The sequence below is a fragment of the Pyrus communis genome, chromosome 13, assembly GCF_963583255.1.
Source record: "Pyrus communis chromosome 13, drPyrComm1.1, whole genome shotgun sequence".
Lineage (NCBI taxonomy): Eukaryota > Viridiplantae > Streptophyta > Magnoliopsida > Rosales > Rosaceae > Pyrus > Pyrus communis.
In genome coordinates, this window is record NC_084815.1 from 20,455,890 (window position 1) to 20,480,682 (window position 24,793).

The 24,793-nt window shown below is 39.5% G+C and overlaps 4 protein-coding genes across 4 annotated transcripts; 2 read left to right on the forward strand and 2 right to left on the reverse strand.

The window, feature by feature from the left end:
• The first annotated feature begins 892 nt into the window (after positions 1 to 892).
• On the forward strand, positions 893 to 3,654 carry LOC137713633 (adenylate kinase 4-like). Its single transcript, XM_068452957.1, has 6 exons — positions 893 to 1,147; positions 1,965 to 2,110; positions 2,223 to 2,342; positions 2,454 to 2,621; positions 2,881 to 2,970; positions 3,345 to 3,654. The coding sequence occupies exons 1-6, from the start codon at positions 1,027 to 1,029 to the stop codon at positions 3,444 to 3,446; spliced, it is 747 nt and encodes a 248-aa protein (XP_068309058.1). The 5' UTR covers positions 893 to 1,026; the 3' UTR covers positions 3,447 to 3,654.
• A 442-nt stretch (positions 3,655 to 4,096) lies between these two features.
• Positions 4,097 to 7,622, reverse strand: LOC137713631 (probable aspartyl aminopeptidase). The gene is made up of 11 exons (XM_068452956.1): positions 7,363 to 7,622; positions 7,135 to 7,270; positions 6,873 to 6,951; positions 6,535 to 6,737; positions 6,346 to 6,415; positions 6,036 to 6,158; positions 5,699 to 5,854; positions 5,333 to 5,506; positions 4,998 to 5,072; positions 4,779 to 4,919; positions 4,097 to 4,632 (listed from the first exon to the last, which is right to left on the reverse strand). The coding sequence occupies exons 1-11, from the start codon at positions 7,442 to 7,444 to the stop codon at positions 4,411 to 4,413; spliced, it is 1,461 nt and encodes a 486-aa protein (XP_068309057.1). The 5' UTR covers positions 7,445 to 7,622; the 3' UTR covers positions 4,097 to 4,410.
• Positions 7,623 to 10,620: 2,998 nt separating this feature from the next.
• On the forward strand, positions 10,621 to 12,993 carry LOC137712030 (O-fucosyltransferase 37-like). The gene is made up of 6 exons (XM_068451179.1): positions 10,621 to 11,276; positions 11,552 to 11,720; positions 11,854 to 11,943; positions 12,034 to 12,317; positions 12,400 to 12,658; positions 12,763 to 12,993. The coding sequence occupies exons 1-6, from the start codon at positions 10,621 to 10,623 to the stop codon at positions 12,991 to 12,993; spliced, it is 1,689 nt and encodes a 562-aa protein (XP_068307280.1).
• Positions 12,994 to 17,645: 4,652 nt separating this feature from the next.
• Positions 17,646 to 24,619, reverse strand: LOC137712328 (beta-glucosidase 13-like). Its single transcript, XM_068451427.1, has 11 exons — positions 24,608 to 24,619; positions 24,483 to 24,558; positions 24,269 to 24,346; positions 24,032 to 24,119; positions 19,040 to 19,340; positions 18,831 to 18,946; positions 18,515 to 18,732; positions 18,387 to 18,404; positions 18,191 to 18,334; positions 17,965 to 18,073; positions 17,646 to 17,891 (listed from the first exon to the last, which is right to left on the reverse strand). The coding sequence occupies exons 1-11, from the start codon at positions 24,617 to 24,619 to the stop codon at positions 17,699 to 17,701; spliced, it is 1,353 nt and encodes a 450-aa protein (XP_068307528.1). The 3' UTR covers positions 17,646 to 17,698.
• Positions 24,620 to 24,793: the final 174 nt, after the last annotated feature.

Below are 24,793 nucleotides of genomic sequence, written 5' to 3' on the forward strand. Positions count from 1 at the left end.
GCTTGAAAGCTCGATTCCTAGCTGCTACTGGAACTCCGCCGGAAGTTCAGCAGCTAGACGAGCTAGGAAGAGCAGACGAGCAACCGATGGAATTGATTTCACATGGTTTTGTTTGGTGAATGCATGACTCTAACTGTGTTTCTCAAGGTGCTGTTTATGTTTCAATATTTGCAATTCCTTGTCATTGATTCCTCATGGAACAGTTTCTTTTAAAGAAGTTAAGTGTTAAAATCAAAATTCTTCACTATTTTTTATTCTTTTTTTAACATTTTCCCTCTCTGTTTTTTCAAATTTTGACATTTTCTCTATATTTTACTAAGCTAATTAAGCAAATCATAATTTGACTTTACTTTCTTGGTTACTGAATTTCCGTATATGACGATATGTAATATTGTATCAAGATGACTCATCGTGTATTTAGCCGCAATGCTATTTTCTCATTCAGAATTTTTGACTTTTTCTCTATATTTTACTAAGCTAATTAAGCAAATCATAATTTGACTTTGCTTTTGCCCTTTTGACTCCTTATTACACTAATGTCTACCTACCCATTCAGAATTTCTTATTCCAAATTCATATCCATTTGCTCATTTATTTTCAAGGTTATCTTATTTATGTCTATTAATATTTATCTGCATTTGTAACTGAGAGCCACTAAATTACAGCGAATGACGACATCTAATAAGATGACGTAGTTTGGGGCCATTTGCTCATTCAGAATTTCTTATATTTCATTATCAAAATCATAAAGGAAAAAAAAAAAAAAGGAAAATTAATATTTATTTCAAAGCAGATCCAAGGGACAGGGGTAAAAAGGGAATTCAACAGACCTGGGTAGGTAAAACGGCCGCTTGAGTTTGAAGCATTGGAGGGTCCGAAGTCCGAACAAAGTACAACCACCACCCACCCCACACCTTAAACACACAACCCAACCCCTCCAACCCCTCTCTCTCTCTCTGTGCGCACTCTTACCGTAAATCTAGAGAGAGAAAACCCTACCCTAAAACCACAGAGAAACAATCAGCCATGGCGGGCAGCTCCGCGGTAGTAGCGAACCTGGAAGATGTGCCCTCCGTCGATCTCATGACCGAGCTCCTCCGCCGCATGAAATGCTCCACCAAGCCCGACAAGCGCCTCATTCTCATCGGTGACTCTCTATTCTCCATTAAAGCTCTTATTTTTTGTTCTTCTGGCTCTCAATTTCGGGTCAAGTTTTGATATTTAAGAACAACCCAGATCCGAGAATTGCATGCGTTTGTAGATTCAAAGTTTGGTGCTTTTTTTGTTTTTGCTAATTGATTTGTGACTTATTGTTCCGATTTCGGTTCTCAATCCTGACTGATTGGTTAGTGAGAAAATGTAGGAAAATCCTGTCAAGTTTGAAACAGATAGAAAATAACTAATGAAGAAGATAAGGTTGCTGAAAATGGCTTGATTGATTTGGTTATTTCCCTTTTGCACTCGTGCTAATAAACCAAATATCGATTGGGGTTTCAGGATATTTGATAGTTTGATTCGGATTGTTTTGTTTTTTTGTAATAGGATAGGGTGCTCAATTTTCAATTCGTATCCGTTTCTTTCTCTCTTGCCATTGTATTCTATATTATGCAGCGAAATGCTGAGACATTCGTTTCCAAGGGATGTCATGCTGGCGAATTCTGGCATGCCGGCATGCCACCTGTTAATACATTGCATACTCATGTAGGTATCCCTGTGTGTGTCAATATATATGTTCTAGATTGAGATTTTATCCCCACCTTTGCTGAGAAGGAAGATGGGGAAAAACTATGAGTTTTGGATGTCTTTCCTTTGTTGCTTCTTTCGGTTATGATGCATGAAGGACCAATTTGGTTGATGCTTGAAGAATGTTCTCACAGTTAGCAGTATTTCTATTGAAGGAATTCTTCTTCCTTTCTTTTCTTGAATGTTTTCATGTGTGTAATCGTACAATTTGTTTGGTACAGGCCCACCCGGATCAGGGAAAGGTACCCAATCACCTATAATTAAGGATGACTATTGCTTGTGCCACTTGGCTACTGGTGATATGTTGAGAGCCGCTGTTTCTGCTAAGACTCCTCTTGGGGTTAAAGCTAAAGAGGCTATGGATAAGGTGACTCCTTTTTATATGTTGTTTTACCATGAATTTTTTTCTTTGGACTGTGTTCTTAACTTCTTATATCACACAATAAATTTCTGATATGGTGTTATGTCACTCTATTCAGGGAGAGCTTGTTTCCGATGACTTGGTTGTTGGCATCATAGATGAAGCAATGAAGAAGCCTTCATGTCAGAAAGGTTTCATTCTTGATGGATTTCCAAGGACTGTGGTCCAAGCAGAGAAGGTCTGCATTCTTTGGCATCTGTGTATATGTTACGGTCGGTATATGTTCAAAAGTATCTTGTGTTTGTGTGCCCTTGTGCTCTAAAGTAAGGTTATATTTCTTTGAATGCAGCTAGATGAGATGCTGAAAAAGCAGGGAGCTAAGATTGATAAGGTGCTCAACTTTGCAGTTGATGATGCAATCTTGGAAGAGAGGATTACTGGTCGCTGGATACACCCATCCAGTGGTAGATCCTACCACACGAAATTTGCGCCACCCAAGGCTCCTGGTGTTGATGATGTAAGGGGGCAATATCTTTCCTTTTGGTCTTAGAAAAACATTGTGCATCCAAAAATATTAAAAGAGAGACAGGCAAGGATATTTGGCTAAAAAGGAAAACAGCATAATGTCGGATGTAACAATCAAGTGATTTAAAAATATTAGTAGCTAGTGTTATGTTAATTTGTTTGTATCGTACTCTGCATGAGCTTCAATTATACTCTTTGGAAAAGTTGTGCTGAATAAGCATATGCTTCCCTTGCTTCTTGTTTTGTTCAAGGTAACTGGAGAACCTTTGATTCAACGTAAGGATGATACTGCAGCAGTTCTCAAGTCAAGGCTGGAAGCATTTCACAAGCAAACTGAACCGGTATGGCTTCTTCCTTACATTTGGGGAGGCAATAATTATGTGTGTTTTCTTTTTGAGGTGTCTTTTTTATACTTGTATGTTCTCTCGTAGAACCATAGCAAGTTGTCTGTGATAATCTAAAGGCCTGAGGCAGTATGTGCTTGAAATGTCTCATGGTTGTGCAGAGATATTTTAGCCATTGTTTTTGAACTGATACTTCTGCAAATTGTTATATTATTTGTTCCGGTGCAAAATCCTCCCCATCGCTGTTTTTTTATTTTTAGTGTTGGATATTTTATTCAACTTGCTTGTTTATTACACCATTTCATGTTTCGTATGTTTTCGTTTTGCTTCTCATTATTTTCTGTAACGGGGTTCGTTATTTTGATGTGCAGGTTATTGGCTATTATTCCCAGAAAGGCATTGTTGCCAATCTTCTAGCGGAGAAACCTCCTCAAGAGGTCACTTCCGAGGTTCATAAAGTGCTCTCGTCGTAGAACATGGTCCCTTTGCCTTTAGCTTGGATAATTTATCCAAAAAGTCCTAGTTCTTTTTTTGTTCATTTGTTTTCTGACATACAATTGAATCCACCGATTCTGCTCATGTTTTTGTTGAATTCAAATTGATAGTACCGGCTGCTGTCAACTCTTGAGAGCTTAATGAGAGGAGTAACTTGTGAAATAAGAATTATGAATTTTAGTGGCAGTTTAGTTTTGTTCATTACTTTGCTGCAGTCCTACCTCAATTTTCTCATGCGATGTTTTTCTCTATGTGCTGTTGCTTGTACTGCAAAGATTGCCGCTGAAATAGAGAAATGCTTTTCTCAACCGGACAGAGAAATGCGAAGGAGACGTTCTCAAAGTTGAACTCTCCATGAATTTTTTGACACCTCCCAGTTTAACGCTAATTCCTGTGCAAGCACTCTAAAACATTGTGCAAAAACATGAGGTGGTAGATGGTTTATGGAGAGTCCCATTTTTGAGTCTCCTCGCAATTTTTCAACCGGACAAAATGGAATTTCTTAAAGTCGGAGTGATGAATTAAGTGTTGGGTTGAAGTTGAACTCAAGTGTTGTGTAGACCGATAAGTCCTAGCTAGCACAGCGGGAGGAGAGGGTTTCTCACATCGGGCATGGGTACACGACAGTGGCGGTAGTATCATTGCAACGTGAGAAAGTTAAATCACATAGCATAGCATAGCATAGCATCATGTTATTGGTTAAACTTGCAATACGGCCGGTATTGCGTCCCTGGTGATGGTAAAATGCGTGACTTTGGCCTAATGCCAATAAGTCCAGCACTGCATGATACATTGCTACACCATCTTTACACACCGATGGTGCTTGGTACTATTGATTAAACTACTACGATTCCATCCGTGTCTAGCGCAAAGACGCCACGAGCAACTAGCAAACTCCTCATATGAACTTCCAAGTACGACGAAGAATGGAGGACCATAGACCTACGCGTCCACTTTAATCTTTGCATCCAGATGAGTGAACTCCTGGAAGAAGGCTTTGAAATGCTCGTATGAATGCGTCACATCATCAACAGCACACATTTCTCGTATGCTATGCATCGACAGCTGCGGTGCACCTACATCAACGGTTCGTATTCCCACTCCACTTGCAAGAATGGGACCGATGGTCGAACCGCATGCCATGTCATTACGAACCACAAAGTCCTGCATTTGAAGCAAACTCTATGATATTAATCAAATTATTTTATCACATCAGCTCTCCCGCCGTAGATTGACATTAACAGAAAGTGTGCTCGGTTTCAGTTATTTAACTTTCACAGCTAGAATACAAATCGTAGGGAGAGGCTGACCTGGACAGGAAGGCTGTGATTCCTTGCTATCTCCCTGAATATTAATGCAGTGATGGCATTGGTTGCGTAGCGTTGATTTGCATTGTGTTTGATCACAAGGCCCCCATGCAACTTGGGTTGGTGATTCTCTTCGTGTTTGTCCTGAATTAGATCCCTCGGTTAATATTGAGCAAAGTAACAGCATTGAAAAAATTATTTGTACATATTGAACAAACATACCATATAATTAGGATGTAAGGCATGTGCCATGTCAGCAGATACAAGAAAGCTCCTCTGAATAGCTTTCTCGAGCAGCTTGGGAAAAGAGGTAAAAAAAAAAAAATCAGTGCAGTGTATAAAAAACAAGCTTTCCCGATGAAAACATAGTTCCTAGGGTAAGTCTTCAATAGTCCGGCTTTATATCCATTATATTGGCAAGTAAGTTAGTATTTCTTCAATACATTCCAGACCGTCTATTTTCCGCACTACCACGTAGTCCAAACTATTAAAGAAAAACTGTAGTTACCAACCCAATAGGGACAAAACCATACAATTTGACATCAAAGAGTCACTACCTTAGAATCTGTGGTGAAGGAACTTGTAATTCGTGAAAGAGTATTCAACATGGCTGGAGACCCAGCGCCCTGGGCTGAATCAGATCCGACCTCCTCATGATCAAACAAAGCCACCATTCTAACACCAGACTCATCTTCAAGGTTGCTATCAGAAGATGTTGCGTCTATCAATGCCTGGAAGTAAACAATAGAGTAAGAAATAAGAATCATCTGCTCGATATTGCAACAACATACTTTAACGTAATACCAAACGAAAAGGAAATACACGAAAGGATACGGGTGGTAACTGCAGAGAACACAACTAACCTACAACTGGAATCTTGACAGAAAGTGATAGCCTCAACAAACTTTACAAAAGTTTCTTACCTTTAGAGAGCAAAATGACATGCAAAGATTATCAAGCCTTCCTGAGAAAAGAAATTCTTTTGCGGCACCAGCTACTATGCTTGGTTGAGTATCACATACTTGCAATTCAAAATCAGATATATGTTCCAGTTCACATCCAAGCTGATCTGCAAGTAGCTGGAAGAAAGAAAGAGAAAATCAATATAATCACTACAAAAGCATAACTAAAGTTGAACCCATCTAAACGAGTAATAGTTGTCTTATCATCCGCTAATTCATTCATGTAATATGAAATCAACCAAACGATCAACTGATTCTCCAAGGTCAAACAGAAAGCTTAGGTTCAAGAATTATTGACCTGTAGTAGAAGTGAGTGATGCTTCGAGGCATTTGAGGTTGTTTTCTCATTGGATTTCTTTCCATCAGTCTGAGCATCGCTGTTAGCCTCACCATCTTCAGCAACCACTTTTTCGAGCTCGGCCTACAAAAACAGTTTTTTTTCGGTAAAAGAAAGCACAAGTGAATAGGAAGGAATGAAAATTGACTATTCTATGATAAATTATGCAAGAAAATTCAGTAGTTACTCCACTTTCAGATACTAAATACCATCCTTGTTAGATCTAATGAGCATGGGTATAACAGCATATATGATGTGATTCCAAGATTACCTTGACTGCCGTTGCCAAGATGGGAAGAAGATGCGTCTGTGTATTCACCTTGAATGCATCTTTAACATCCCTGCCAAAGGACGATGAAAATATACTTGAAAGTGAGAAAGCAGATATAATTTAGCTAAATAAAAAGAATCACTAATGCATATTAATTTCAGTATCAGTCATACATCATAGAGTGATTACCTGTCTAAGTGAATTGCCAGAGTAGGGATCCGCATTATGGGCTCCTCAATTCTAACAAGTTTATGCGAATATGAAACAGAGCCATCCTTTTCCTCTGCCACTATCACCCTTCCTGCAATCGTCAAGTCACGGTCGAACCATGTATGCCACAAGCCACCACCATAAGTTTGGACACCCACTTCCAAGAACCCGCCTTTAGCAACCTGCACAAGCCGTCCATATTCCAAAACCGTTCAAATTTTTCGACACCGTATCCATTTGTTAATTGTTATCATTTCAGGCTTATCAGCTCCTTTTTGTAACAATCAAATTCAAATTCAAACAAATCGAGATAATACCTTGGAAACCGGTTTCAATTTGAGACAAGGACTATCAGTATGAGCACCAACAATATGAAATCCGTTTCCAGCAACATACCTATACACAAACATACCTCATACACATTTTAGCTTTCCGAAAAACTAAACCCGAAAAGATCAAAACTTTCAACTCCATCACTTCTCCCATGAATTTTTCGACATCAAACGAAGCTTAAATCAATAAAAACAAACAAGCAGGCTCGAATTAAAAGCGCTAAACAATGAAAAAAACTGAGCGTACTTTTTACCGATTGCGAAAGCAACAATGGTGGAGTAATTCCTGGTAAAGAAATACTTTTTACCAGCTTCCAATTTCCAATCCTCCCTCTCCAAAACTTGCTCGTACCCCGCGCTTCGCAGCTGCTTCTTCGCCTCGTCTGCAGAAGAAATCGAACCAGATAAAAATCAATTACCAAAAGCAACGAACTTTGGATTGAAATTAAGCAAAAAAGGGGATTTGGGTTTTTACCGACGGCGTGGAAGGCGGTGGGGGCGGCGTTTAGGAAGCTGATGAGATCAGAGACGACGGAGTTTGGTTCTTGCTTTGCCATCTATGCTGTGCTGGGCTGAGCCGACTCAGTGACGCGCTCTCTGAGTGTCTCCTAGTGATAAAGTTCTTGTTCAGTGGATCGTTCTGACTCTGCGTGCGAATTTATTTGTTGAATCCCGGCAACCAGAATCGGTTTGCGTGCGATTTTATTTGCTGAATCCCGGCAACCCGAATCTGTTCGCGTGATTTGTAAAACTTTTAACGGTTGATATTATAAATAATTCTACGAAGATGCTTTTACAAATAATCAATTAAAACTAAAGCCAGATAATCTCAGTATAAAAACATATAAACGAAATTAGTAAAAATATTACGAGCAGTTTATGTATTATTAACTAGACGATTCGTTTTTTACATAAATGATCTTTACAGTATGATTCATTATATGAACAGTTCTAATTATAAGCACAAAATTCTATGATTCAAACATGAAGAATTTTGAGCATAACTTCCTACTCATCTTTGAGTAGTGAAACATTGTTTGTGCGAATTTACCCAAACTAACCAACCCAAAGTTGTGGTGTCACCGTTACTCACGCGGGTGTGAATAGTTAACCAATGATAAGTTGTGAGACCGTTAGTAGTTTGTAATTTTAAAAAGAATTATGAGTACTACGGTTTGGTACTATTCCTCTTCGCTTAGAGTAAGATGTATTAGGTTTGAATTTCGGGGATGGAGAATTCGATACCAAATTAGGCTGCCCATGGTGTGGCTTCACCGAACGCTTTCTCCTAGTGTAAAAATATCGATGTACTAAAAAAAAAAAATTATGAACATTTGAGTAATGATTTTGACCAATAATTATTTACACATGTGAATAATTGTCAATATCGCATGTTAGTTGGTAATTTATAATTAAAAGAATTTTAAGTTTTTGATATAGTAACTTTTTGTTTGCTTGTGTGATATTTGGATCAATTTAACTATGAACCATCCAAATTGCCAATGGCACATCTTAAAGTTAGAAATAAAAAAACTTTGGGCATCAAAGATAATGGAATTGAGTGACATGTGATTCATGTGAAGAATCATATAAAGCTGAAGAATCATATAAAGCAACAAAAGTACTTCGTATTAAATATATGACATATGCTAGGTAAATTCGTCTAAAAAGTGAGTCTCTACTCTCTAGCGATTCACTGGACGCATGTTCTTTCTACCTAAACAATTAACATTCATGTTTGGGCTCGCTAAAATAAAAAAAAAAAAATGTTAAACTTGTTCTCACTCTTCTACCCTCTCGTCTCCCCAACATATGAACTCAAACAATCTCTCTCTTTTCTTCTCTGCCATTCCAATACGACGTCTATAGATTCTTCAAAGAAATAGAAACTTTAATTTTTGAACTTGCTTCTTGATGGAAATGTACAATTGTTTTTATTTTAACTATCTGTGAGAATCTGCATCCACCACCTAAAACGTTCAATCTCTGCAAATGTTGGTCCTCTAATGGCCGACCATGGACATTCAATCCCTAATCCAACTTTCTTTATCAAGAAAAATAAAGGGAGCAACAAGAAAGACCCATGAAATTAAGAATTGATGTCTACTATGATCTTAAGTGTTGGTACGGATGTTCAACAATTTTCATCTAGGATCCATGGTGACCGACTGGAATTTTTACAATTGTTGCATCTGGGTTCATTGGGCAGGAAAGATGACACATGGTAGAGAAGAAGAGAGCAAGAGAGAAAGATTGTTTAAGTTCATCGACATGGGCGGAGCTATGAAAGGACCATAATGGTCCTGAGCCTACCTGACAAAAAAATAGAGTTATTCTTATGATTTTCAAAGATTTTTCATAGGATTAAGGCTCCAACTAGAATCTTTTCTTTCATTGGGTTCGATTTGAGGCTGGTGACTTTTTTGTAGTTAACCAGTGATACTATGAGTTTTGCGGGACTCAGATGATCAGAAGAGAGGGTAGGTGAGATAGCTGGTTTTTATTTTTATATTTGCTTTATTCTCCTTTTCCTTCCTTCCTTCTTCCTCTTGCCATTTACAAGAACTTTAAATTGTATCTGAGTCATGATACTAGGCATGAGAGTTGAGTTGAGGAAATCAATGACAAGAATGACATCACACCAATCCCAAATAACGGTGGTGGTAGTTTAGGACATGAGACACACTAATTTTTCTTATATCAAGAGAGCATTTTAGGGCGAGATTTTTAGGCCCCTCCTGAGCTACTGTTCATCGGGTTAGGGAGACAAGAGGTTGGAGGAGAGAGAAAACAACTTTAACATTTTTTTATTTTTATTTTAGCAGAACTAAAGAGGAATATTAATTGCTGATAGAAAGAACACGCGTCTAATAAGTTGCTTGAGATTTACTTTTAAGACGAGTCTGCCTAGCATATTTCTATATATAAAAAGAAAGAAATAGGACATACATGAGAATTTGTGAAACTTTAACCTTTGTACAGAACTCTTTAATCTAAAATTTTGCTAAAGGAGTAAAGAATTTGCAATTTAAGTAATTGAAAGCATTTGTTCCTATATTCGAATTCCTTACCACAATATTAATAAATTAGAAACTCTGAGTCGCCCTTGATTGCATTTACCATATGTTGGCTTTCTAGTCACTCATTCTATTCCATCAAAACCATCTTTGTGTTTTTCTTTCTCCTTTTCTTTTTTTCTCACTCGCCAAACAAAGCATAAATTAAAATGCATTTAAATCATCTCTTGTTAACATCTCTCCAAAAGTCGAATACATAATTTGTAGTTAATAACACTCGGAAAACATGGATAACTACTAACCTAAATCACAGTTTTGCTTTTGCCAACAGCCCAAGTGTTAGCAAAACTACTATTACAAGAAGCACTTTTGAGCTAACCTGCGTTTTATTTTCCCGGGAAAACCAAACGGAATAACCGTCGACAGCATGGTTGTTGTACAATTACCATAAAACCCTCTCGAAGGTTCATTTTACTGGGCTAATTTTGCAATAAATCAAGGACAAATCGGACATTTACGAAGGTTCAAGAATCAAGAACTGTATAGCCTTGCACAACAAGCTTCTCTGTGCTTTCTTTCATTTCTTCTCTTACAATCTTTCAAACTCCTCGCTTTCCCTCTCTCTCTCTCTCTCTCTCTCTAAAAACCCAAAATTTACAGAAAACAGAGCTTCTTCCAAAACCCCAATTACAGAGAAGCACCACTCTGTAATTTCCATGGCGAAAGCAAGAAACTTGAAGGCCTCCACATTCACCACAAACCCACCGCCGCCGCCACCATTCTTCCACCTACTTCCATTCACTCCGCTCACCGCCTTCCTCTTCTCCCCGAAAACCCTCCGCCTCCGAAACCCGAAGCTCTGCAGCAACAGCAAGCACCCATTAGCCGTCCCAATCTTCTACCTCTCCTTCCTATTTTCCATCACTTTCTTGGGAATTTCCTTTCTCACCCTCGTCCCCTCATACCCTCCTCTCCTCCCCTGTTCCCATTTCTCCTCTCCAACTCCTTCTCCCACTTCTCCAGTTTCCGCCACCAATGGGGAGGAAGATAATGACCGGCCGAGCCTGTCAACCAGTGCAATGGTACCGCTGCCGGCTCACAGGGCTTTTGGGAACCTTTCGGAGGCGGAGAGGGAGTTCTGGCAGCAGCCCAGCGGTGAAAATTACCGGCCCTGCTTGGATTTCAGCCTCGGGTATCGGAGAATCTCTCCCAGGATTTCTGAGGAGAAAAGGAGGTTCTTGGTGGTGGTGGCGTCAGGAGGTTTGAACCAGCAGAGGAATCAGATTGTTGATGCTGTCGTCATTGCAAGAATTCTTGGAGCTGCATTGGTTGTTCCAGTATTGCAGATCAATCTGATTTGGGGAGACGAAAGGTTTGCCATTTGTGTTTTTTATTTTTTATCATGTTTTGATGTTGTTCTTGATCCTTTTTGGTCAATTTGGTTATGTAAAAACATAATTTCTAGATTCTGGTACCAAAATAGGACATGGATTTTGTTCGATTCTTCGTGTTTAGCACGAAAGTCATCATTTTCGCATAAAAAATATGCATAAAACAAGCGGCTTTGGAATGATCTACTAGTATTTTAATAGGGTTTGATTCTATCGAATGCTTGTGCTGATCGGTTTGTTTTTATTGAATTTGCAGTGAGTTCTCGGACATTTTCGATGTGGCACATTTCAAAAGGACTTTACAAGCTGATGTACGAATTGTATCGTCTCTTCCCTCCACACATTTGATGTCAAGACAGACAATCGAAAACAAGATTCCACACGACGTTACTCCACAGTGGATCCATAGCAGATTCTATAATCAAGTACGGAAATATTTCTCATATTAATTTTAGTTTGCGAGTATGAAATGTCTGTTTCCAGTTTTCGGGTTGAGAAATGAATTGAACTAAGAAAGAAAATAATTTTCCTCAAACTTTGTTTTTGATGTTTATGCAGCTGAAGAGAGAAGGCCTTCTTGTGTTAAAAGGGTTGGATTCTAAGCTCTCAAAGAATCTCCCCCCTGATCTGCAGAAGCTTCGGTGTAAGGTACATTACGAACTTAACCACCGTCATCAGATATTTGTACACAATGTAAGTTCATGTTGTCATTGATCCCATGTTGTGTTTACATTTCAGGTAGCTTTTCATGCATTAAGGTTTGCAGCACCAATTCGAGAACTTGGAAATCGACTTACAAAGAGAATGTGGATTGAGGGTCCTTACATTGCACTCCATCTCCGGCTAGAGAAGGATGTGTGGGTCAGAACTGGATGTCTCACTGGTTTAGGCCCCGAATATGATGATGTGATCACCAATGTTCGGGAGTCTCAACCCGAATACCTCACTGGGCGGTTAAACATGAGCTACACCCAGCGGAAACTTGCTGGACTTTGCCCCCTAAATGCTTTAGAAATAGCAAGGTATATATAGGAATAGAAATGCAGAGTTGTAATTTCCTAGTTTTATTTTTGGACCATTGTTGAAGTTGGATGTTTAATGCAGGTTTTTGAAAGCTTTAGGCGCACCAAGAGGTGCTCGGATATACAGCGCAGGAGGCGAGGCATTTGGAGGCAGCAGGGCTCTGCAGCCACTTGTGGACGAGTTTCCAAATTTGGTGACAAAGGAGATGTTGGCGCGAGATGGAGAACTCTCTCCATACATGAACAAGGCTTCGGCTTTGGCTGCCATTGACTACACTGTGTCTCTGAGCAGCGATGTCTTTGTTCCATTGCATGGTGGAAACATGGGCCGAGCAATGCAGGTACTCAAAATTTTCTCGATTTCATTACGTTTGATCAAATGAACTTTAAATCATTACGTTTGATCAAATGTTCTCGATTTCAATTTGTATTTTTGACTTGGCAGGGTCACCGTGCCTACGTAGGACACAGAAAGTTTATAAAGCCGAACAAGCGATCAATGCTGCCTCTTTTCGAAGACAACTCCATCAGTGATGCAGAGTTTGGAAGCATCATGAGAGGGTTGCATAGGAAGTCTCAGGGGCAGCTGGAGCCAAGGGGTTACAGGAGAAACCGAGATGTGATTGCATATCCTGTGCCTGAGTGCATGTGTAAACACAGTACAGGCATTTTCTAGTGCCATTAGAGAAACATTAGGAACTCTATATTGGACTCAAATTTTCTGGTTCATTAATTGTGGGAGTTTTCTTCGAATTTATAGGAATCGAACTCAAAATTCTGGCTAAGCCACTACCTTAACCTGAATTGGACATGCAAATGGCACCGAAATGAGCTCTAATTCAGCTAATAAATGTTAAAGTTTGCACTTGAAGGGAATTGGTTGATAAGAAGGAAGGAAGAAAACTGAAAAAAAGGCAGCAAGAAGTCAAGACAACTGTGTAAATCCGATGTTAGCACCTTGAAGCTAAGAAGAATGAAGATCAAGGGAAATGAACACAACGACATTAAGGGGGAGTGTTGAACTTACGTTACGTTAAGGGGGAGTGTTGAAATGCACTTACGTTACGTTTTGTTAATGTTTTGACAAGTTAATCCATGCACAATTTGATGATGCACTGGGTATATCACCAATGTGTGTATTATAGTTGGGTGTACTTCAGAATTTCTCTCGCAGGTAATTCGTGAGAGTATAATCCCGTGAAAAGAAGGGACTTTGCACAAGCAAGTGAGTTGAGCTAATCCCATATTGCTATTGGTTTTATGGTAGAACCTCAACTTTTTTCAGTTATTGTCGTAGGCGCAACTTTTTCCAAGATCCCACCCAATGTGAATCGCTTTTCCAATATGTAAAGTTAGTATTAATGTAAAACTTGATTAGTGGTTTATTGTGTTAATTAATGAACCCGATTCGTTGATTTTTAAGTCTACTCTACCCGATATGAACATTTGTTATATACAACAATGAACTTATCCATGGGGTTTATGAGATTGAAGAATCTATAACAGAGGTTCAGTTCAGGGTTTATGAGATTAGTGGAACCTTTAACAGAGTTCGATAAGTGGGTTTAGTGGCCACTAGTATTATGGTCTAGTGGTATTCCTCTTTACTTGTAAATGAGAGGTTTTAGATTTGATTCTCGCAAAAGGCGAATTTGAACCACATTATTGCTAGCTCATTGAGGCTAAGCCCACCCCCCTTCCCTTAGTGTAGATAATATCGTTTGTTCAAAAAAAAACAAAAAAATGAGAAATGCATTGGGATTAGTTTGCTAATAATAATAATTCTGAATCAGCTTGTTAGGAGTTATAAATTATAGTATTACAATTCTGTTATTGGTGATTGCTGTAACAACAATAATATCGCCAGCATTTGCAACCAGATTAACCCTTTCTCCATCGGAATCACCCCTTTCTTCATCGGAATCACTTTCAACTTCAATCGTGTACCGCCAGAATGCAGCAGCATCGGATTTGACGAGATTTGTGGGAAAGAAATATACTATAATATTCTCTATGAAGACAGTGTAGACATCGAACCAGGTTGCTGCCTTGAGCTTTGAAGAGAGGGCTTACCATGCCACAAAGCATTGGTGAAAAGAGCTCTTAAACAACCTCTCCCAAATGTAAACAAATCAAGGGCTTTGAAGAGGAGTAGAAAACAGTGGGTTGCTGTCTTCCTATCGCTAAACTATACATGAATAGTTGGCAATTAATCTTTACCGCATCAAAGGCAGTGTGATGGTCACGTTGAAAATTCACCACAAAATACCCCTAGTTTCGTTTCTTTCTGTCAAAGAATATCAAATTAGAGTAACACAATTTATTTTATATATTTTTATGAATGACTGCATTTGAGTAATGAAATTGAAAATTATACCATTATGTTTGGATAAGGAAAATAAATTTAGAATTTTGTTAGAAGGTAGAATTTATAAATTGATATGCACCAATTTTCCTGTTTGGATTCATAAACATAAAAATTTAGAATTTCCACGTGGAAATAAAACTTGGAATTTAAGATTTTCAATTCCCAAGTTTGAATTTCATGTAAATATGTGTCATTTCCAAATTTCTATGAGTAAGAGTTTAAAAATAACAAATTCTGTATTCAAATTCAACTGTTCTTTTAGGTTAACCAAAAAAGAAAAATTAACAAATTCTAGAAAATAAAATTCTGTCATTTTAATTTTTGTCATTTTAAAATTCCTTAATAATCTTAAATTTCCTCATCCAAATAGAGTGTAATGAAATTTTAAAATGATGAGATTCTATTTTCTAGAATTTTTGAGTTTCCTTATTTGGCTAAATCTATTATGCTATTTTAGATAGAGAAGTACTAATTTTCATGGATTCGAAAGGACAAAAGTTCGACCAAAAAAAAAAAAAAAAAGGGAACAAAACGACAAAGTTTACCATTCAATGCAATTAAAATCTCTTTACTTTCAATTCTATTGTTTGAATCGGACACATAAATTTTCATGTCTGAATAATTCTTAGAATTTGTAATTTACGTTTAGGCTTAAAATAACAGCATGGGCTAAGAACGGGATAACCCAAGTTAAAAAGCCATAATCATCGGCCCAGTAATGATCCCTCAGGCCAATGAGCTTTTAGCCTACGAAATGACTGATTCGACTGAGTCCTCATGGAAGTGGGATTGTAAATAGATTAAGTTTAGATGTGGCTCGATCGAGTCTTTAGTGGACTAAAATTGTCAAGGATCAAGATGGTCTTTGTTTGGATGCGAATTATTCTAAAGATCAGAATTCATTTTGATCAGATAAAGATGAATTAATCTCACAAAAAGACTAAGAGTTCATAATCCTGGTTTGAATCAAAGATGTCGAGAGACTGGATAAAGGTGACTAAGGAATGGATAAAAGGGGATAAAGAAATTATTCAGGTAATTGGCCAGTGACACAGTCCTATCAAGACTTTACCTCGGCAAACCTGATTATTCTTCAAAACCATCCCTATAAATAAAAGAGGTTACTACAACATGAGAGGCCCCCTTCAACTCAACAAACAACTCAAAACGCTCTACGTGAAATCTTTCTCATGCCTTTAAGAAAATTATTAACTATTGTACACACCTTCAGTTTGGATAAGTAAACATCATTGTTTTGACAACCGACGACATCTTCATTTTGGATAAGTAAAAAATAATGGAGCCGTAGAACTAGACGATTTAGCAGAACCTTCAGTTGGTTATCAATCTAAGTCTCGATCGGCGAAGAGTTTTCAATTCTTTTGCATAATGAGGTTACTTCATTCACTTCCTAGCAGAGTGAAGTGTTCTATAATTCGTTACTCTCATGTGCATTTTGCAGTTCGACATTCAGATGGCTGAACCACATTAATGAAATGCATAACTCCTTTGAATGCATGTGACCTTACAACCTAATATTGATTTTGCGCACCTATATTCTCACGAATATAGTCGAAGTGGCAGCACCTGTTGCAGGAGATTCTGAACTTCGCAGTGAACAAGGTGACATTTTCTTCAGGTTATAGAACCCAAGGCCGAGACATGTTCCATCCTCTGCCATAGTCGCTTAAGTACAGAAGTCAACAGCGCATTCGACACCACCACATCTATTCTACACAACTGACCGAGCTTGGTCGCAAATTGGCACGCCCGCATTCACATAAGGAATGTTAGCTCATATTTACTCGGCCTGCGCCGCTATGTAGAATAGAAGGGGAAAAGATAGGATGAAAATTTCCTAGACAGAAGGAGATCAGATTGTTGTTTTTGCCACATTGGTGCATCATGTGCAAGATGCAGGCGAAAAGTGCAGATTACTTTCTAGGTGATATCAGGAGGGTGCTTCTCAATTTTAATCATTAAAACCCATTTTGCTAAACCCTAATCTTGTATCTTTCTCTCCATTTCCTTGTTGGGAATTTCATTTATCTCACCCATGCTATCCTTCTTAGTTTCATATATGTATTGAATGTTAGGTAATCGTCATTTCCACATTCGCTTTAGTTTTCAGGCAGCTTTGTGATCACCAGTTTGATAACTTAGAATCTACTTCCATAGAGAATTTGGATTGAAGAGCTTTACTTTGCACTCGGTCTCCGGCTAGAGATAAATATGTCAGTCAGAACCAGATGTCTCACCGGTTTAGGCCCTAAATATGATGACATCATCCCCAAGGTTCGAGAGTCTCAACCCGAATACCTCCATGGACAAGTGAACATGAGCTACAACCAATACATACAAGTCTTCAGCTCTAGTTGCCATTGACTACTTTGTGTCTCTGAGCTAGGGTTATGTCTTTGTATTGTACTCACATGGTGGAACGTGGGCCAAGCAATGCAGGCAAGCATTTCAATGTGTAAAGTAATGAAACTAACAGGGTCACCTTGCCTACAGGGGACACAGAAAATTTATAGAGCCGAACAGGCGAGCAATGCTGGTCTTTTCGAAGATTCTTCCAGTAGTGAAACCGAGATGTGATTGCATATAGTGCATGTGTAAATTGAACTTTTCTGTTCGTTCAAGCAGTAAATTGAATTTTTCGAGCCTTATATTCCAGAAGGAAAAATTAGTGAACATCTGAGCTCTCTCTAGTTTGAACTCAGGTTTGAAAACACTGAAAACTCAGTGTGACCTCTTTGCAGTACTAATTAAATTGCGAAACAAAATTGAAAACTCAGTTTGGATTTATTTGCATTTTTATATTTATGAAGTGTAACCTAACCTAAACTGTCCTACACAAGTATTCTTACCACGATAACAGATGGATACCACAAATCGAACAGAAAATTCTTCATAGCATACATAAATTGTTTAAAGTCACACACGTGAGAGTCTTGATTATAGAAAAATATGAAGTATGTACTGCATAAAACCAGAATGAGAGATTATGTAACTAAGTCGATCTACTAATTGAAGCACTGTTGTGGTTGAAATCACGGAACCACTTAGCAGATTGCTTGGGGTAGCGCTTGTAGTTGTCATCGAAATCAATGTAGTAGAGTCCAACTTGCTGAGACAACCCTATACCCCATTCAAAGTCATCGAACAGAGCCCAGCAAAAGTATCCTTTGACATTTGCTCCGTTCCTGCGATAAACCGGATAAGAACGTGATTATACATTGAGTCGATTTATGGTAATCAAGAAATTACACCACTTACTTCATTGCCTTATTGAGCCAATACAAATGCCGAGCAATATAGGAGATTCGATTTGGGTCTTTTAGTTGTTCATCAAGCGGAAGTCTGTCATTCTTTGGATTACCATATCCTGTCAAAGTTACAGCAGATGTAACAATTCATGTTAACGTTCTGTGATAACTTGCATTAGTAATTGGATACTTTCAAACATATGTGGATTAACCGAAGCATAAGTTAGAAATCCAACCATTTTCAGAAATGTAGATTTGTGGGCTACTATATTTATTCTTCACATAGTTCATCAGCTTCTGCAGCCCTTGTGGCCAATGGTTCTCGGACTGCACCACAAGGACAACGTAAGCACAAATTTCATCCAAGAAAGCATCAAGAACTGTGATAAAAAACAAGCAAGAACATAAAATGTTAGAAGTTTCTTACCACACCAGGAACATCTTTGATATCTGCAATAACCAAACAAATCAAGAAACATAAAAGGTTATAACCTATACTTATGCTTGATTTGTTTTATTTATTTTCTCCCATTTTGGCTATGGCAAGTACGGTATGTTACCTTTTTCTTCCGCCCATGAATCGAAGGAATAGCTCAGATTCTCTGTAGGAGGAGGAGGCCTATATTTCGCTTGAACTGATTCATAATAGTTTATCCCAACAAAGCCTAAATTCCCCTTGACAAGAGATATCTCGTCGGCGGAAAATGTGGGCAGCCTTTCCTTCACCAGCTCTCTCATGCTTTGTGGGTATTTTCCAAGTACCAACGGTCCCATAAACCTAATGCAAATTTAACAAGAAGCTAATATTAATCAACTGCTAATGAAATTAAATTAATTAATGGACTTCTCAAAGTTATCATTAGTAGTTATACTGACCATCCTAGATAGAAATCAAACAGTCTCTCTGCTGCAGCTCGATCTTCCTGTGAATTAGAATAGGGCTTAAAATACTTTGTAGCAAGGACGATTCCGATCTCTCCATTTTGCTCTACCTGCAAGATGACATTCAAAACAAACTTTATCAAGATTCCTTCAATGAGTTTTGAACTTTGAATAGAGATGAACGTGGTTTCTATAAGTTTAACCTGGTATCTCTCTCTATATAGCTTCACAGCAGTGGCGTGAGCAAGGATGATGTGGTGGGCAGCAATGTAAGGCTCCGTGGACGAGTTACCACCAAAGTTACAGGGACCGACAGGCACCATACATCGAGGTGGGGATCCCAAACCACAACGTCGTTGTGGAAGTGAGCACCTTCCTGGTGGGGCAATCCCAAGCTCGTAGCCATATTGTGCAAGAACATTTGGCTCATTAATGGTGAACCAATGCCTAACTCTATCTCCAAATAATTTGAAACAGAGCTCAGCATAATCGCTGAAGTCTTTCCTGCAAAAACAGACCGTATTATTTACAAGATGGAGAAGGGTTCCATGGATATATAAAAGATTAAGCACAAGAAGGAGAAAGCATGAAGTAGAAGAAGAGAAAGATATGATGAGTCTCTGTTAGACAAATAAGGAATATGGTTGGAGTCCTTGTGTAATTGTATATAATATTATTATTGGAAGAATAAGCCGTCCTACAGCCGTCAAGCCGTCCTACAGCCGTCCTACCTTGTCCTACCTACACACTAGCCATCCTACAGCCGTCAAGCCGTCCTACAGCCGTCCTACCTTGTCCTACCTACACACTAGGACGGCTACCTTGTCCTCTACAGCCGTCCTACCTTGTCCTACCTACACACTAGGACGGCTACCTTGTCCTACCTACACATTTGTATCATGTATATATATCCTTGTAATCTTGTAGAGAAAAATTAATGAGAAAAAGCATTCTCTTCCATATTTTCTACATGGTATACAGAGCAGGTTTATAACCCTAGCCCTAATTTTTTTTTTCGGCAACTTTCTCTGCCGTTCCCATGGCTGTTCGTGGCCCGTCCCGTCCCTCCTCTGCTCGTCCTCCCCTCCACTGCACCTACTGCAATTTTGATTATCATACCCAAGACACCTGCCATAAGCTTCATGGTTATCCCGTTGGCCATCCCCTCCATGGCCAACCGTGGCGACCACCGCACCGTGCCACTGCTTCCAGTTCTTCCCGCAGCCATGCACCTTCCAGTCCTCCCCGGCAGCCACGGTTTTCTGTTTCCCGGCCCCATAATTTCACCCAGGCCCATCACGTGCAAGGCACCCAAGCCCCCGCCTCCTCTTCTACTCCAGCGACCCACCAAGTGCACGGGGCCCAGCCCACTTTGCATGACTTGTAGCTTGCCATGCCTGACCTCTCTGCCGAGCAGCACTCTCGTGTTCTAGCTGCTCTACGTGACACCACCACCCCTCCTCAGGCCAATGCCGTTCTCACTACTGATTTTGCCCAAGGTTTGTTACCTGTCACCTCTCGTCATGGTCAATGGATTCTTGACAGTGGTGCTACGGATCATATTACTTCTTCCGCTTCATGTTTGGTTAATCGTTCTCCTTCACATTTGCCGCCTGTTTCTTTGCCTAGTGGTGTTTCCGCTCCCATTACTTTTACCGGCACTCTTCCTTTAAATTCATCAGTTACTTTGAAGGATGTTTTATGTGTCCCTAATTTCCGAGTAGACCTTTTATCGGTTGGTAAACTTACAGATGGATTATCGTGTTCCATAACCTTCTTTCCTTCTTGGTGTGTTTTGCAGGACTTGGTTTCGAAGGCGATGATTGGTGTGGGTAAGCGACGTGGCGATCTGTATTACCTTGTGGCCCTTACCTCTTCTCTCCCCACCCGTCAACCTCTCTGCAACATCATTACCATCCCCTCCTCCCTCTGGCATAGGCGTCTTGGTCACCCCTCCTCCACTCGTTTGCAAGCTTTAGCATCTAGCTCTCTTAATTGTACTTTTGATTCTAGTCATATTTGTGATGTTTGTCCGTTGGCAAAACAAACTCGTCAACCTTTTCTTTTGAGTTCAATTTCATCAACTTTCCCTTTTGCTTTAATTCATTGTGATATTTGGGGCCCGAATCGTCAATCTTCTCTTTCTGGTGCTCATTATTTCTTAACCATTGTGGATGATTTTTCTCGCTTTACGTGGGTCTTCCTCATGAAACATAAATCTCAACAATTAATTAAGGATTTTTTTGCTTATGTCACTACCCAATTCCGCACTACCATCCAATGCATTCGTACTGACAATGGTGGTGAATTTTTATCTCTTCGTAGTTTTTTCTCTGATCATGGGGTGCTTTTACAAACTTCTTGTGTTTATACCCCCCAACAAAATGGCATTGTTGAAAGAAAACATCGTCATCTTCTTGAAACCGCTCGCGCCCTTCGTTTTCAATCCCATCTTCCTATCAAGTTTTGGGGGGAATGTGTTCGTACCGCTACTTATCTCATCAATCGTCTCCCTACCCGTCTTCTCCATCATAAATCCCCATTTGAGGTTCTCTTTTCGAAAACCCCATCTTATGACCACTTCCGCGTCTTTGGTTGTCTGGCATATGCCACCTCTGTCACTCCCACCACCAAATTTTCCCCTCGGGCTCATCGTTGCATTTTTCTCGGTTATCCTCATGGACAAAAGGCCTATACCCTTTACGATCTCGACAATCACCGCATTTTCACTAGTCGAGACGTCATCTTTCACAAAACTACTTTCCCTTATGCCGTTTCTCACCCTCCTATCCCATCATCTTCGCCTACCCTACCCATCCCACCCCCTCTGGACTTTACATATAACTCACCACCTTCCTCCCCTTCCACGCCTCCCACAGATTCCCTTGCTGCCCCATTACTCGTTCCTCCCCATGCCCCTGCCCTCTCGGCATCCCCTCCTTCCCCCCCCCCCCCCCCCCCCCCCCCGCTACTTCCTTACCTTTAACCCTTTTACCCACGGACATCCCTACCCCCCCCCCCCATAAACCTCCATCCTATTTAAAAGACTACGTTTGCTCGCAGGTGATTCTGCCATCCCACCCATCTCCGACTTCGCAACCCGGTTCTACACAAGGTACGCGATATCCACTTTGTAATTTTCTCTCTTATCACCGTTACTCTCCCAGGCATTTTTCTTACATTAACTCTGTCAGTCGGACTGTGGAGCCTTCCTCCTTTGCCGAGGCTGCCATTGACCCCAATTGGCAACGTGCTATGACTGAGGAGCTTCAAGCTTTACATGCTAATGGTACTTGGACTTTAACTTCCTTGCCCCCTGGCAAAATTCCCATTGGTTGTAAGTGGGTGTACAAACTCAAGCACAATTCCGACGGCTCTATTGACCGCTACAAAGCTCGTTTGGTTGCTAAAGGCTTCACTCAGGCTGAAGGTATTGATTATCATGACACTTTTTCTCCTACTGCTAAGATGATTACAGTGCGTTGTCTTCTTGCTCTTGCTGCTAGTCAGTCTTGGTCTCTTCATCAGCTTGATGTTAATAATGCTTTCTTACATGGTGACTTACATGAAGAAATCTATATGTCTCCTCCTCCTGGTCTTCGGCGACAAGGGGAGAATCTTGTGTGTCGCCTTCACAAGTCACTTTATGGTCTTAAGCAGGCTTCTCGCCAATGGTTTGCCAAATTCACTAGTGCCATCATTTCTGCCGGTTTTCAACAATCCAAAGCTGACTATTCATTGTTCACTAAAAAGTCTGGTATTTCTTTCACAGCTTTGCTCATTTATGTGGATGATATTGTGATTACAGGCAATGATGCTAGTGCCATTAATTCTCTGAAGTCTTTTCTCCGTGATCATTTTCGGATAAAAGACCTTGGTGATTTAAAATATTTTTTGGGTATTGAGGTTTCTCGTTCCAAACAAGGGATTTATATTTCTCAACGCAAGTATGCATTAGAGATTCTCAAGGACTATGGTTTTTTGGGAGCACGACCCATTGCTTTTCCTATGGATGACACAAAATTATCTGATAAAGGAGAACTTCTCAAGGATCCTGAAAAGTATCGACGATTAGTAGGTTGGTTAATATATCTCACTATCACTCGGCCGGATATCACCTATTCTGTGCATGTTCTAAGCCGTTTTATGCACGAGCCAAGGATATCTCATATGGATGCTGCGCTTCGTATTGTTCGTTATTTGAAGGCTACTCCAGGTCAAGGTTTATTATTTCGTTCTGACAACCAGACCAAGTTAACTGCGTTTTGTGATTCTGATTGGGCAGGTTGCCCTATCACTCGCCGTTCGACTACTGGGTATTGTGTATTCTTGGGCGGTTCTTTGATTTCTTGGTGGACGAAACGACAGAAAACCGTTTCGCTCTCTTCAACAGAGGCGGAATATAGGGCCATGGCAGGTGCTTGTTGCGAGATAGTTTGGCTTCGTTTTTTGTTGAAGGATTTGAACATTCCTTTGGATGGTCCTTCCATTTTATTTTGTGATAATCAAGCAGCGTTACATATAGCTGCCAATCCTGTTTTTCATGAACGAACTCGTCACATTGAGATGGATTGTCACTTTATACGAGATAAGATTGTAGATGGCACAATAAAGACCAAGCATGTGGGTACGGCACAACAGTTGGCAGACTTGTTTACCAAACCTCTTGGGAAAGAAAAGTTTTCGGGTATGTTACGCAAGTTGGGAGTTCTTGACATCCACTCTCTAACTTGAGGGGGAGTGTTAGACAAATAAGGAATATGGTTGGAGTCCTTGTGTAATTGTATATAATATTATTATTGGAAGAATAAGCCGTCCTACAGCTGTCAAGCCGTCCTACAGCCGTCCTACCTTGTCCTACCTACACACTAGGACGGCTACCTTGTCCTCTACAGCCGTCCTACCTTGTCCTACCTACACACTAGGACGACTACCTTGTCCTACCTACACATTTGTATCATGTATATATATCCTTGTAATCTTGTAGAGAAAAATTAATGAGAAAAAGCATTCTCTTCCATATTTTCCACAAAGCATTCTTTTCCATATTTTCTACAGCCTCGATAATCATCAGAGGCGACTTTGCTTTTCATATATACTCGTGTTCACAATATCAGATAGAGATGAAGTGATTTATTAAACGAAATGAAACTCTAAATAAACAATACATGATAATTCTACAAGATTAAACTTACAGAAACATTTGATGCGTCAAGCCTCCATACTTCTCTTGCAGAACTTGGGGTAAGTCAAAGTGATAGATCGTGACAAAAGGCTCGATGCCTGCATTAGGACACAGGAAACACGTTAAATCAAACAAATCCTGAGAAAATATGAAGCGTAAACAAGAAACTAAAGTTACAAAAAGTATACATGCCCCAAGCAGTACTAAATTACTAATTAATCAACTTTCAGAAGTGAACTTTATTTACCATTTCTTATTAATTCATTGATCAGACGATTGTAATGATCTACACCAAGTTGGTTAACTCCACCACTTATGGTTCCCTCTGCATAGGTTTCATCAACATGAGCCTCCATCATTTTGTTATAAAGGATCAAATTAACTTAAACAAGAAGAAGATAAAGAAAAATGTTAAATGGAATTAAAACGAAAGCAAAGGACGGGAAAGAAAGGAAAATAACGTGGTAGAATTCTTGTCCAGGAAACGGAGAATCTATAGGAGTTCACTCCAAGCTCCTTGATAAGCTGAATGTCCTCCTATAATGCAGATTATACCATACAATACATTAGTTTTAAATTTCAAAACAATTATTTGCATTCTCAAAGATATATGTTTTGGCCCTTTTTGCTACTCACCATGTATCGTCTGTATCCATCAATTGCCTTAGGGAATTTGTCACTCTGTCGAATCGCACCTGCAACTGAAACTTGTGAGATGAGGATTCTAAAATTGGAAAGATATGAAGAAAAGATAATGAAAGTTAAGTGAACC

Coding starts and splice junctions, on each gene's coding strand:
- LOC137713631 (XM_068452956.1), bottom strand. CDS start 7,444: ATGGCAAAGCAAGAACCAAACTCCGTCGTCTCTGATCTCATCAGCTTC. Junction 5,507..5,698: donor TGTCATTTTGCTCTCTAAAG/GTAAGAAACTTT, acceptor GTTTACTTCCAG/GCATTGATAGACGCAACATC. Junction 5,073..5,332: donor CCTTCACCACAGATTCTAAG/GTAGTGACTCTT, acceptor TCTTTTCCCAAG/CTGCTCGAGAAAGCTATTCA.
- LOC137712030 (XM_068451179.1), top strand. CDS start 10,621: ATGGCGAAAGCAAGAAACTTGAAGGCCTCCACATTCACCACAAACCCA. Junction 11,721..11,853: donor ATAGCAGATTCTATAATCAA/GTACGGAAATAT, acceptor ATGTTTATGCAG/CTGAAGAGAGAAGGCCTTCT. Junction 11,944..12,033: donor TGCAGAAGCTTCGGTGTAAG/GTACATTACGAA, acceptor TTTACATTTCAG/GTAGCTTTTCATGCATTAAG.
- LOC137713633 (XM_068452957.1), top strand. CDS start 1,027: ATGGCGGGCAGCTCCGCGGTAGTAGCGAACCTGGAAGATGTGCCCTCC. Junction 2,111..2,222: donor CTAAAGAGGCTATGGATAAG/GTGACTCCTTTT, acceptor CACTCTATTCAG/GGAGAGCTTGTTTCCGATGA. Junction 2,622..2,880: donor AGGCTCCTGGTGTTGATGAT/GTAAGGGGGCAA, acceptor GTTTTGTTCAAG/GTAACTGGAGAACCTTTGAT.
- LOC137712328 (XM_068451427.1), bottom strand. Junction 24,347..24,482: donor CTGGACAAGAATTCTACCAC/GTTATTTTCCTT, acceptor AAACCTATGCAG/AGGGAACCATAAGTGGTGGA. Junction 24,120..24,268: donor CAATGAATTAATAAGAAATG/GTAAATAAAGTT, acceptor GTCCTAATGCAG/GCATCGAGCCTTTTGTCACG.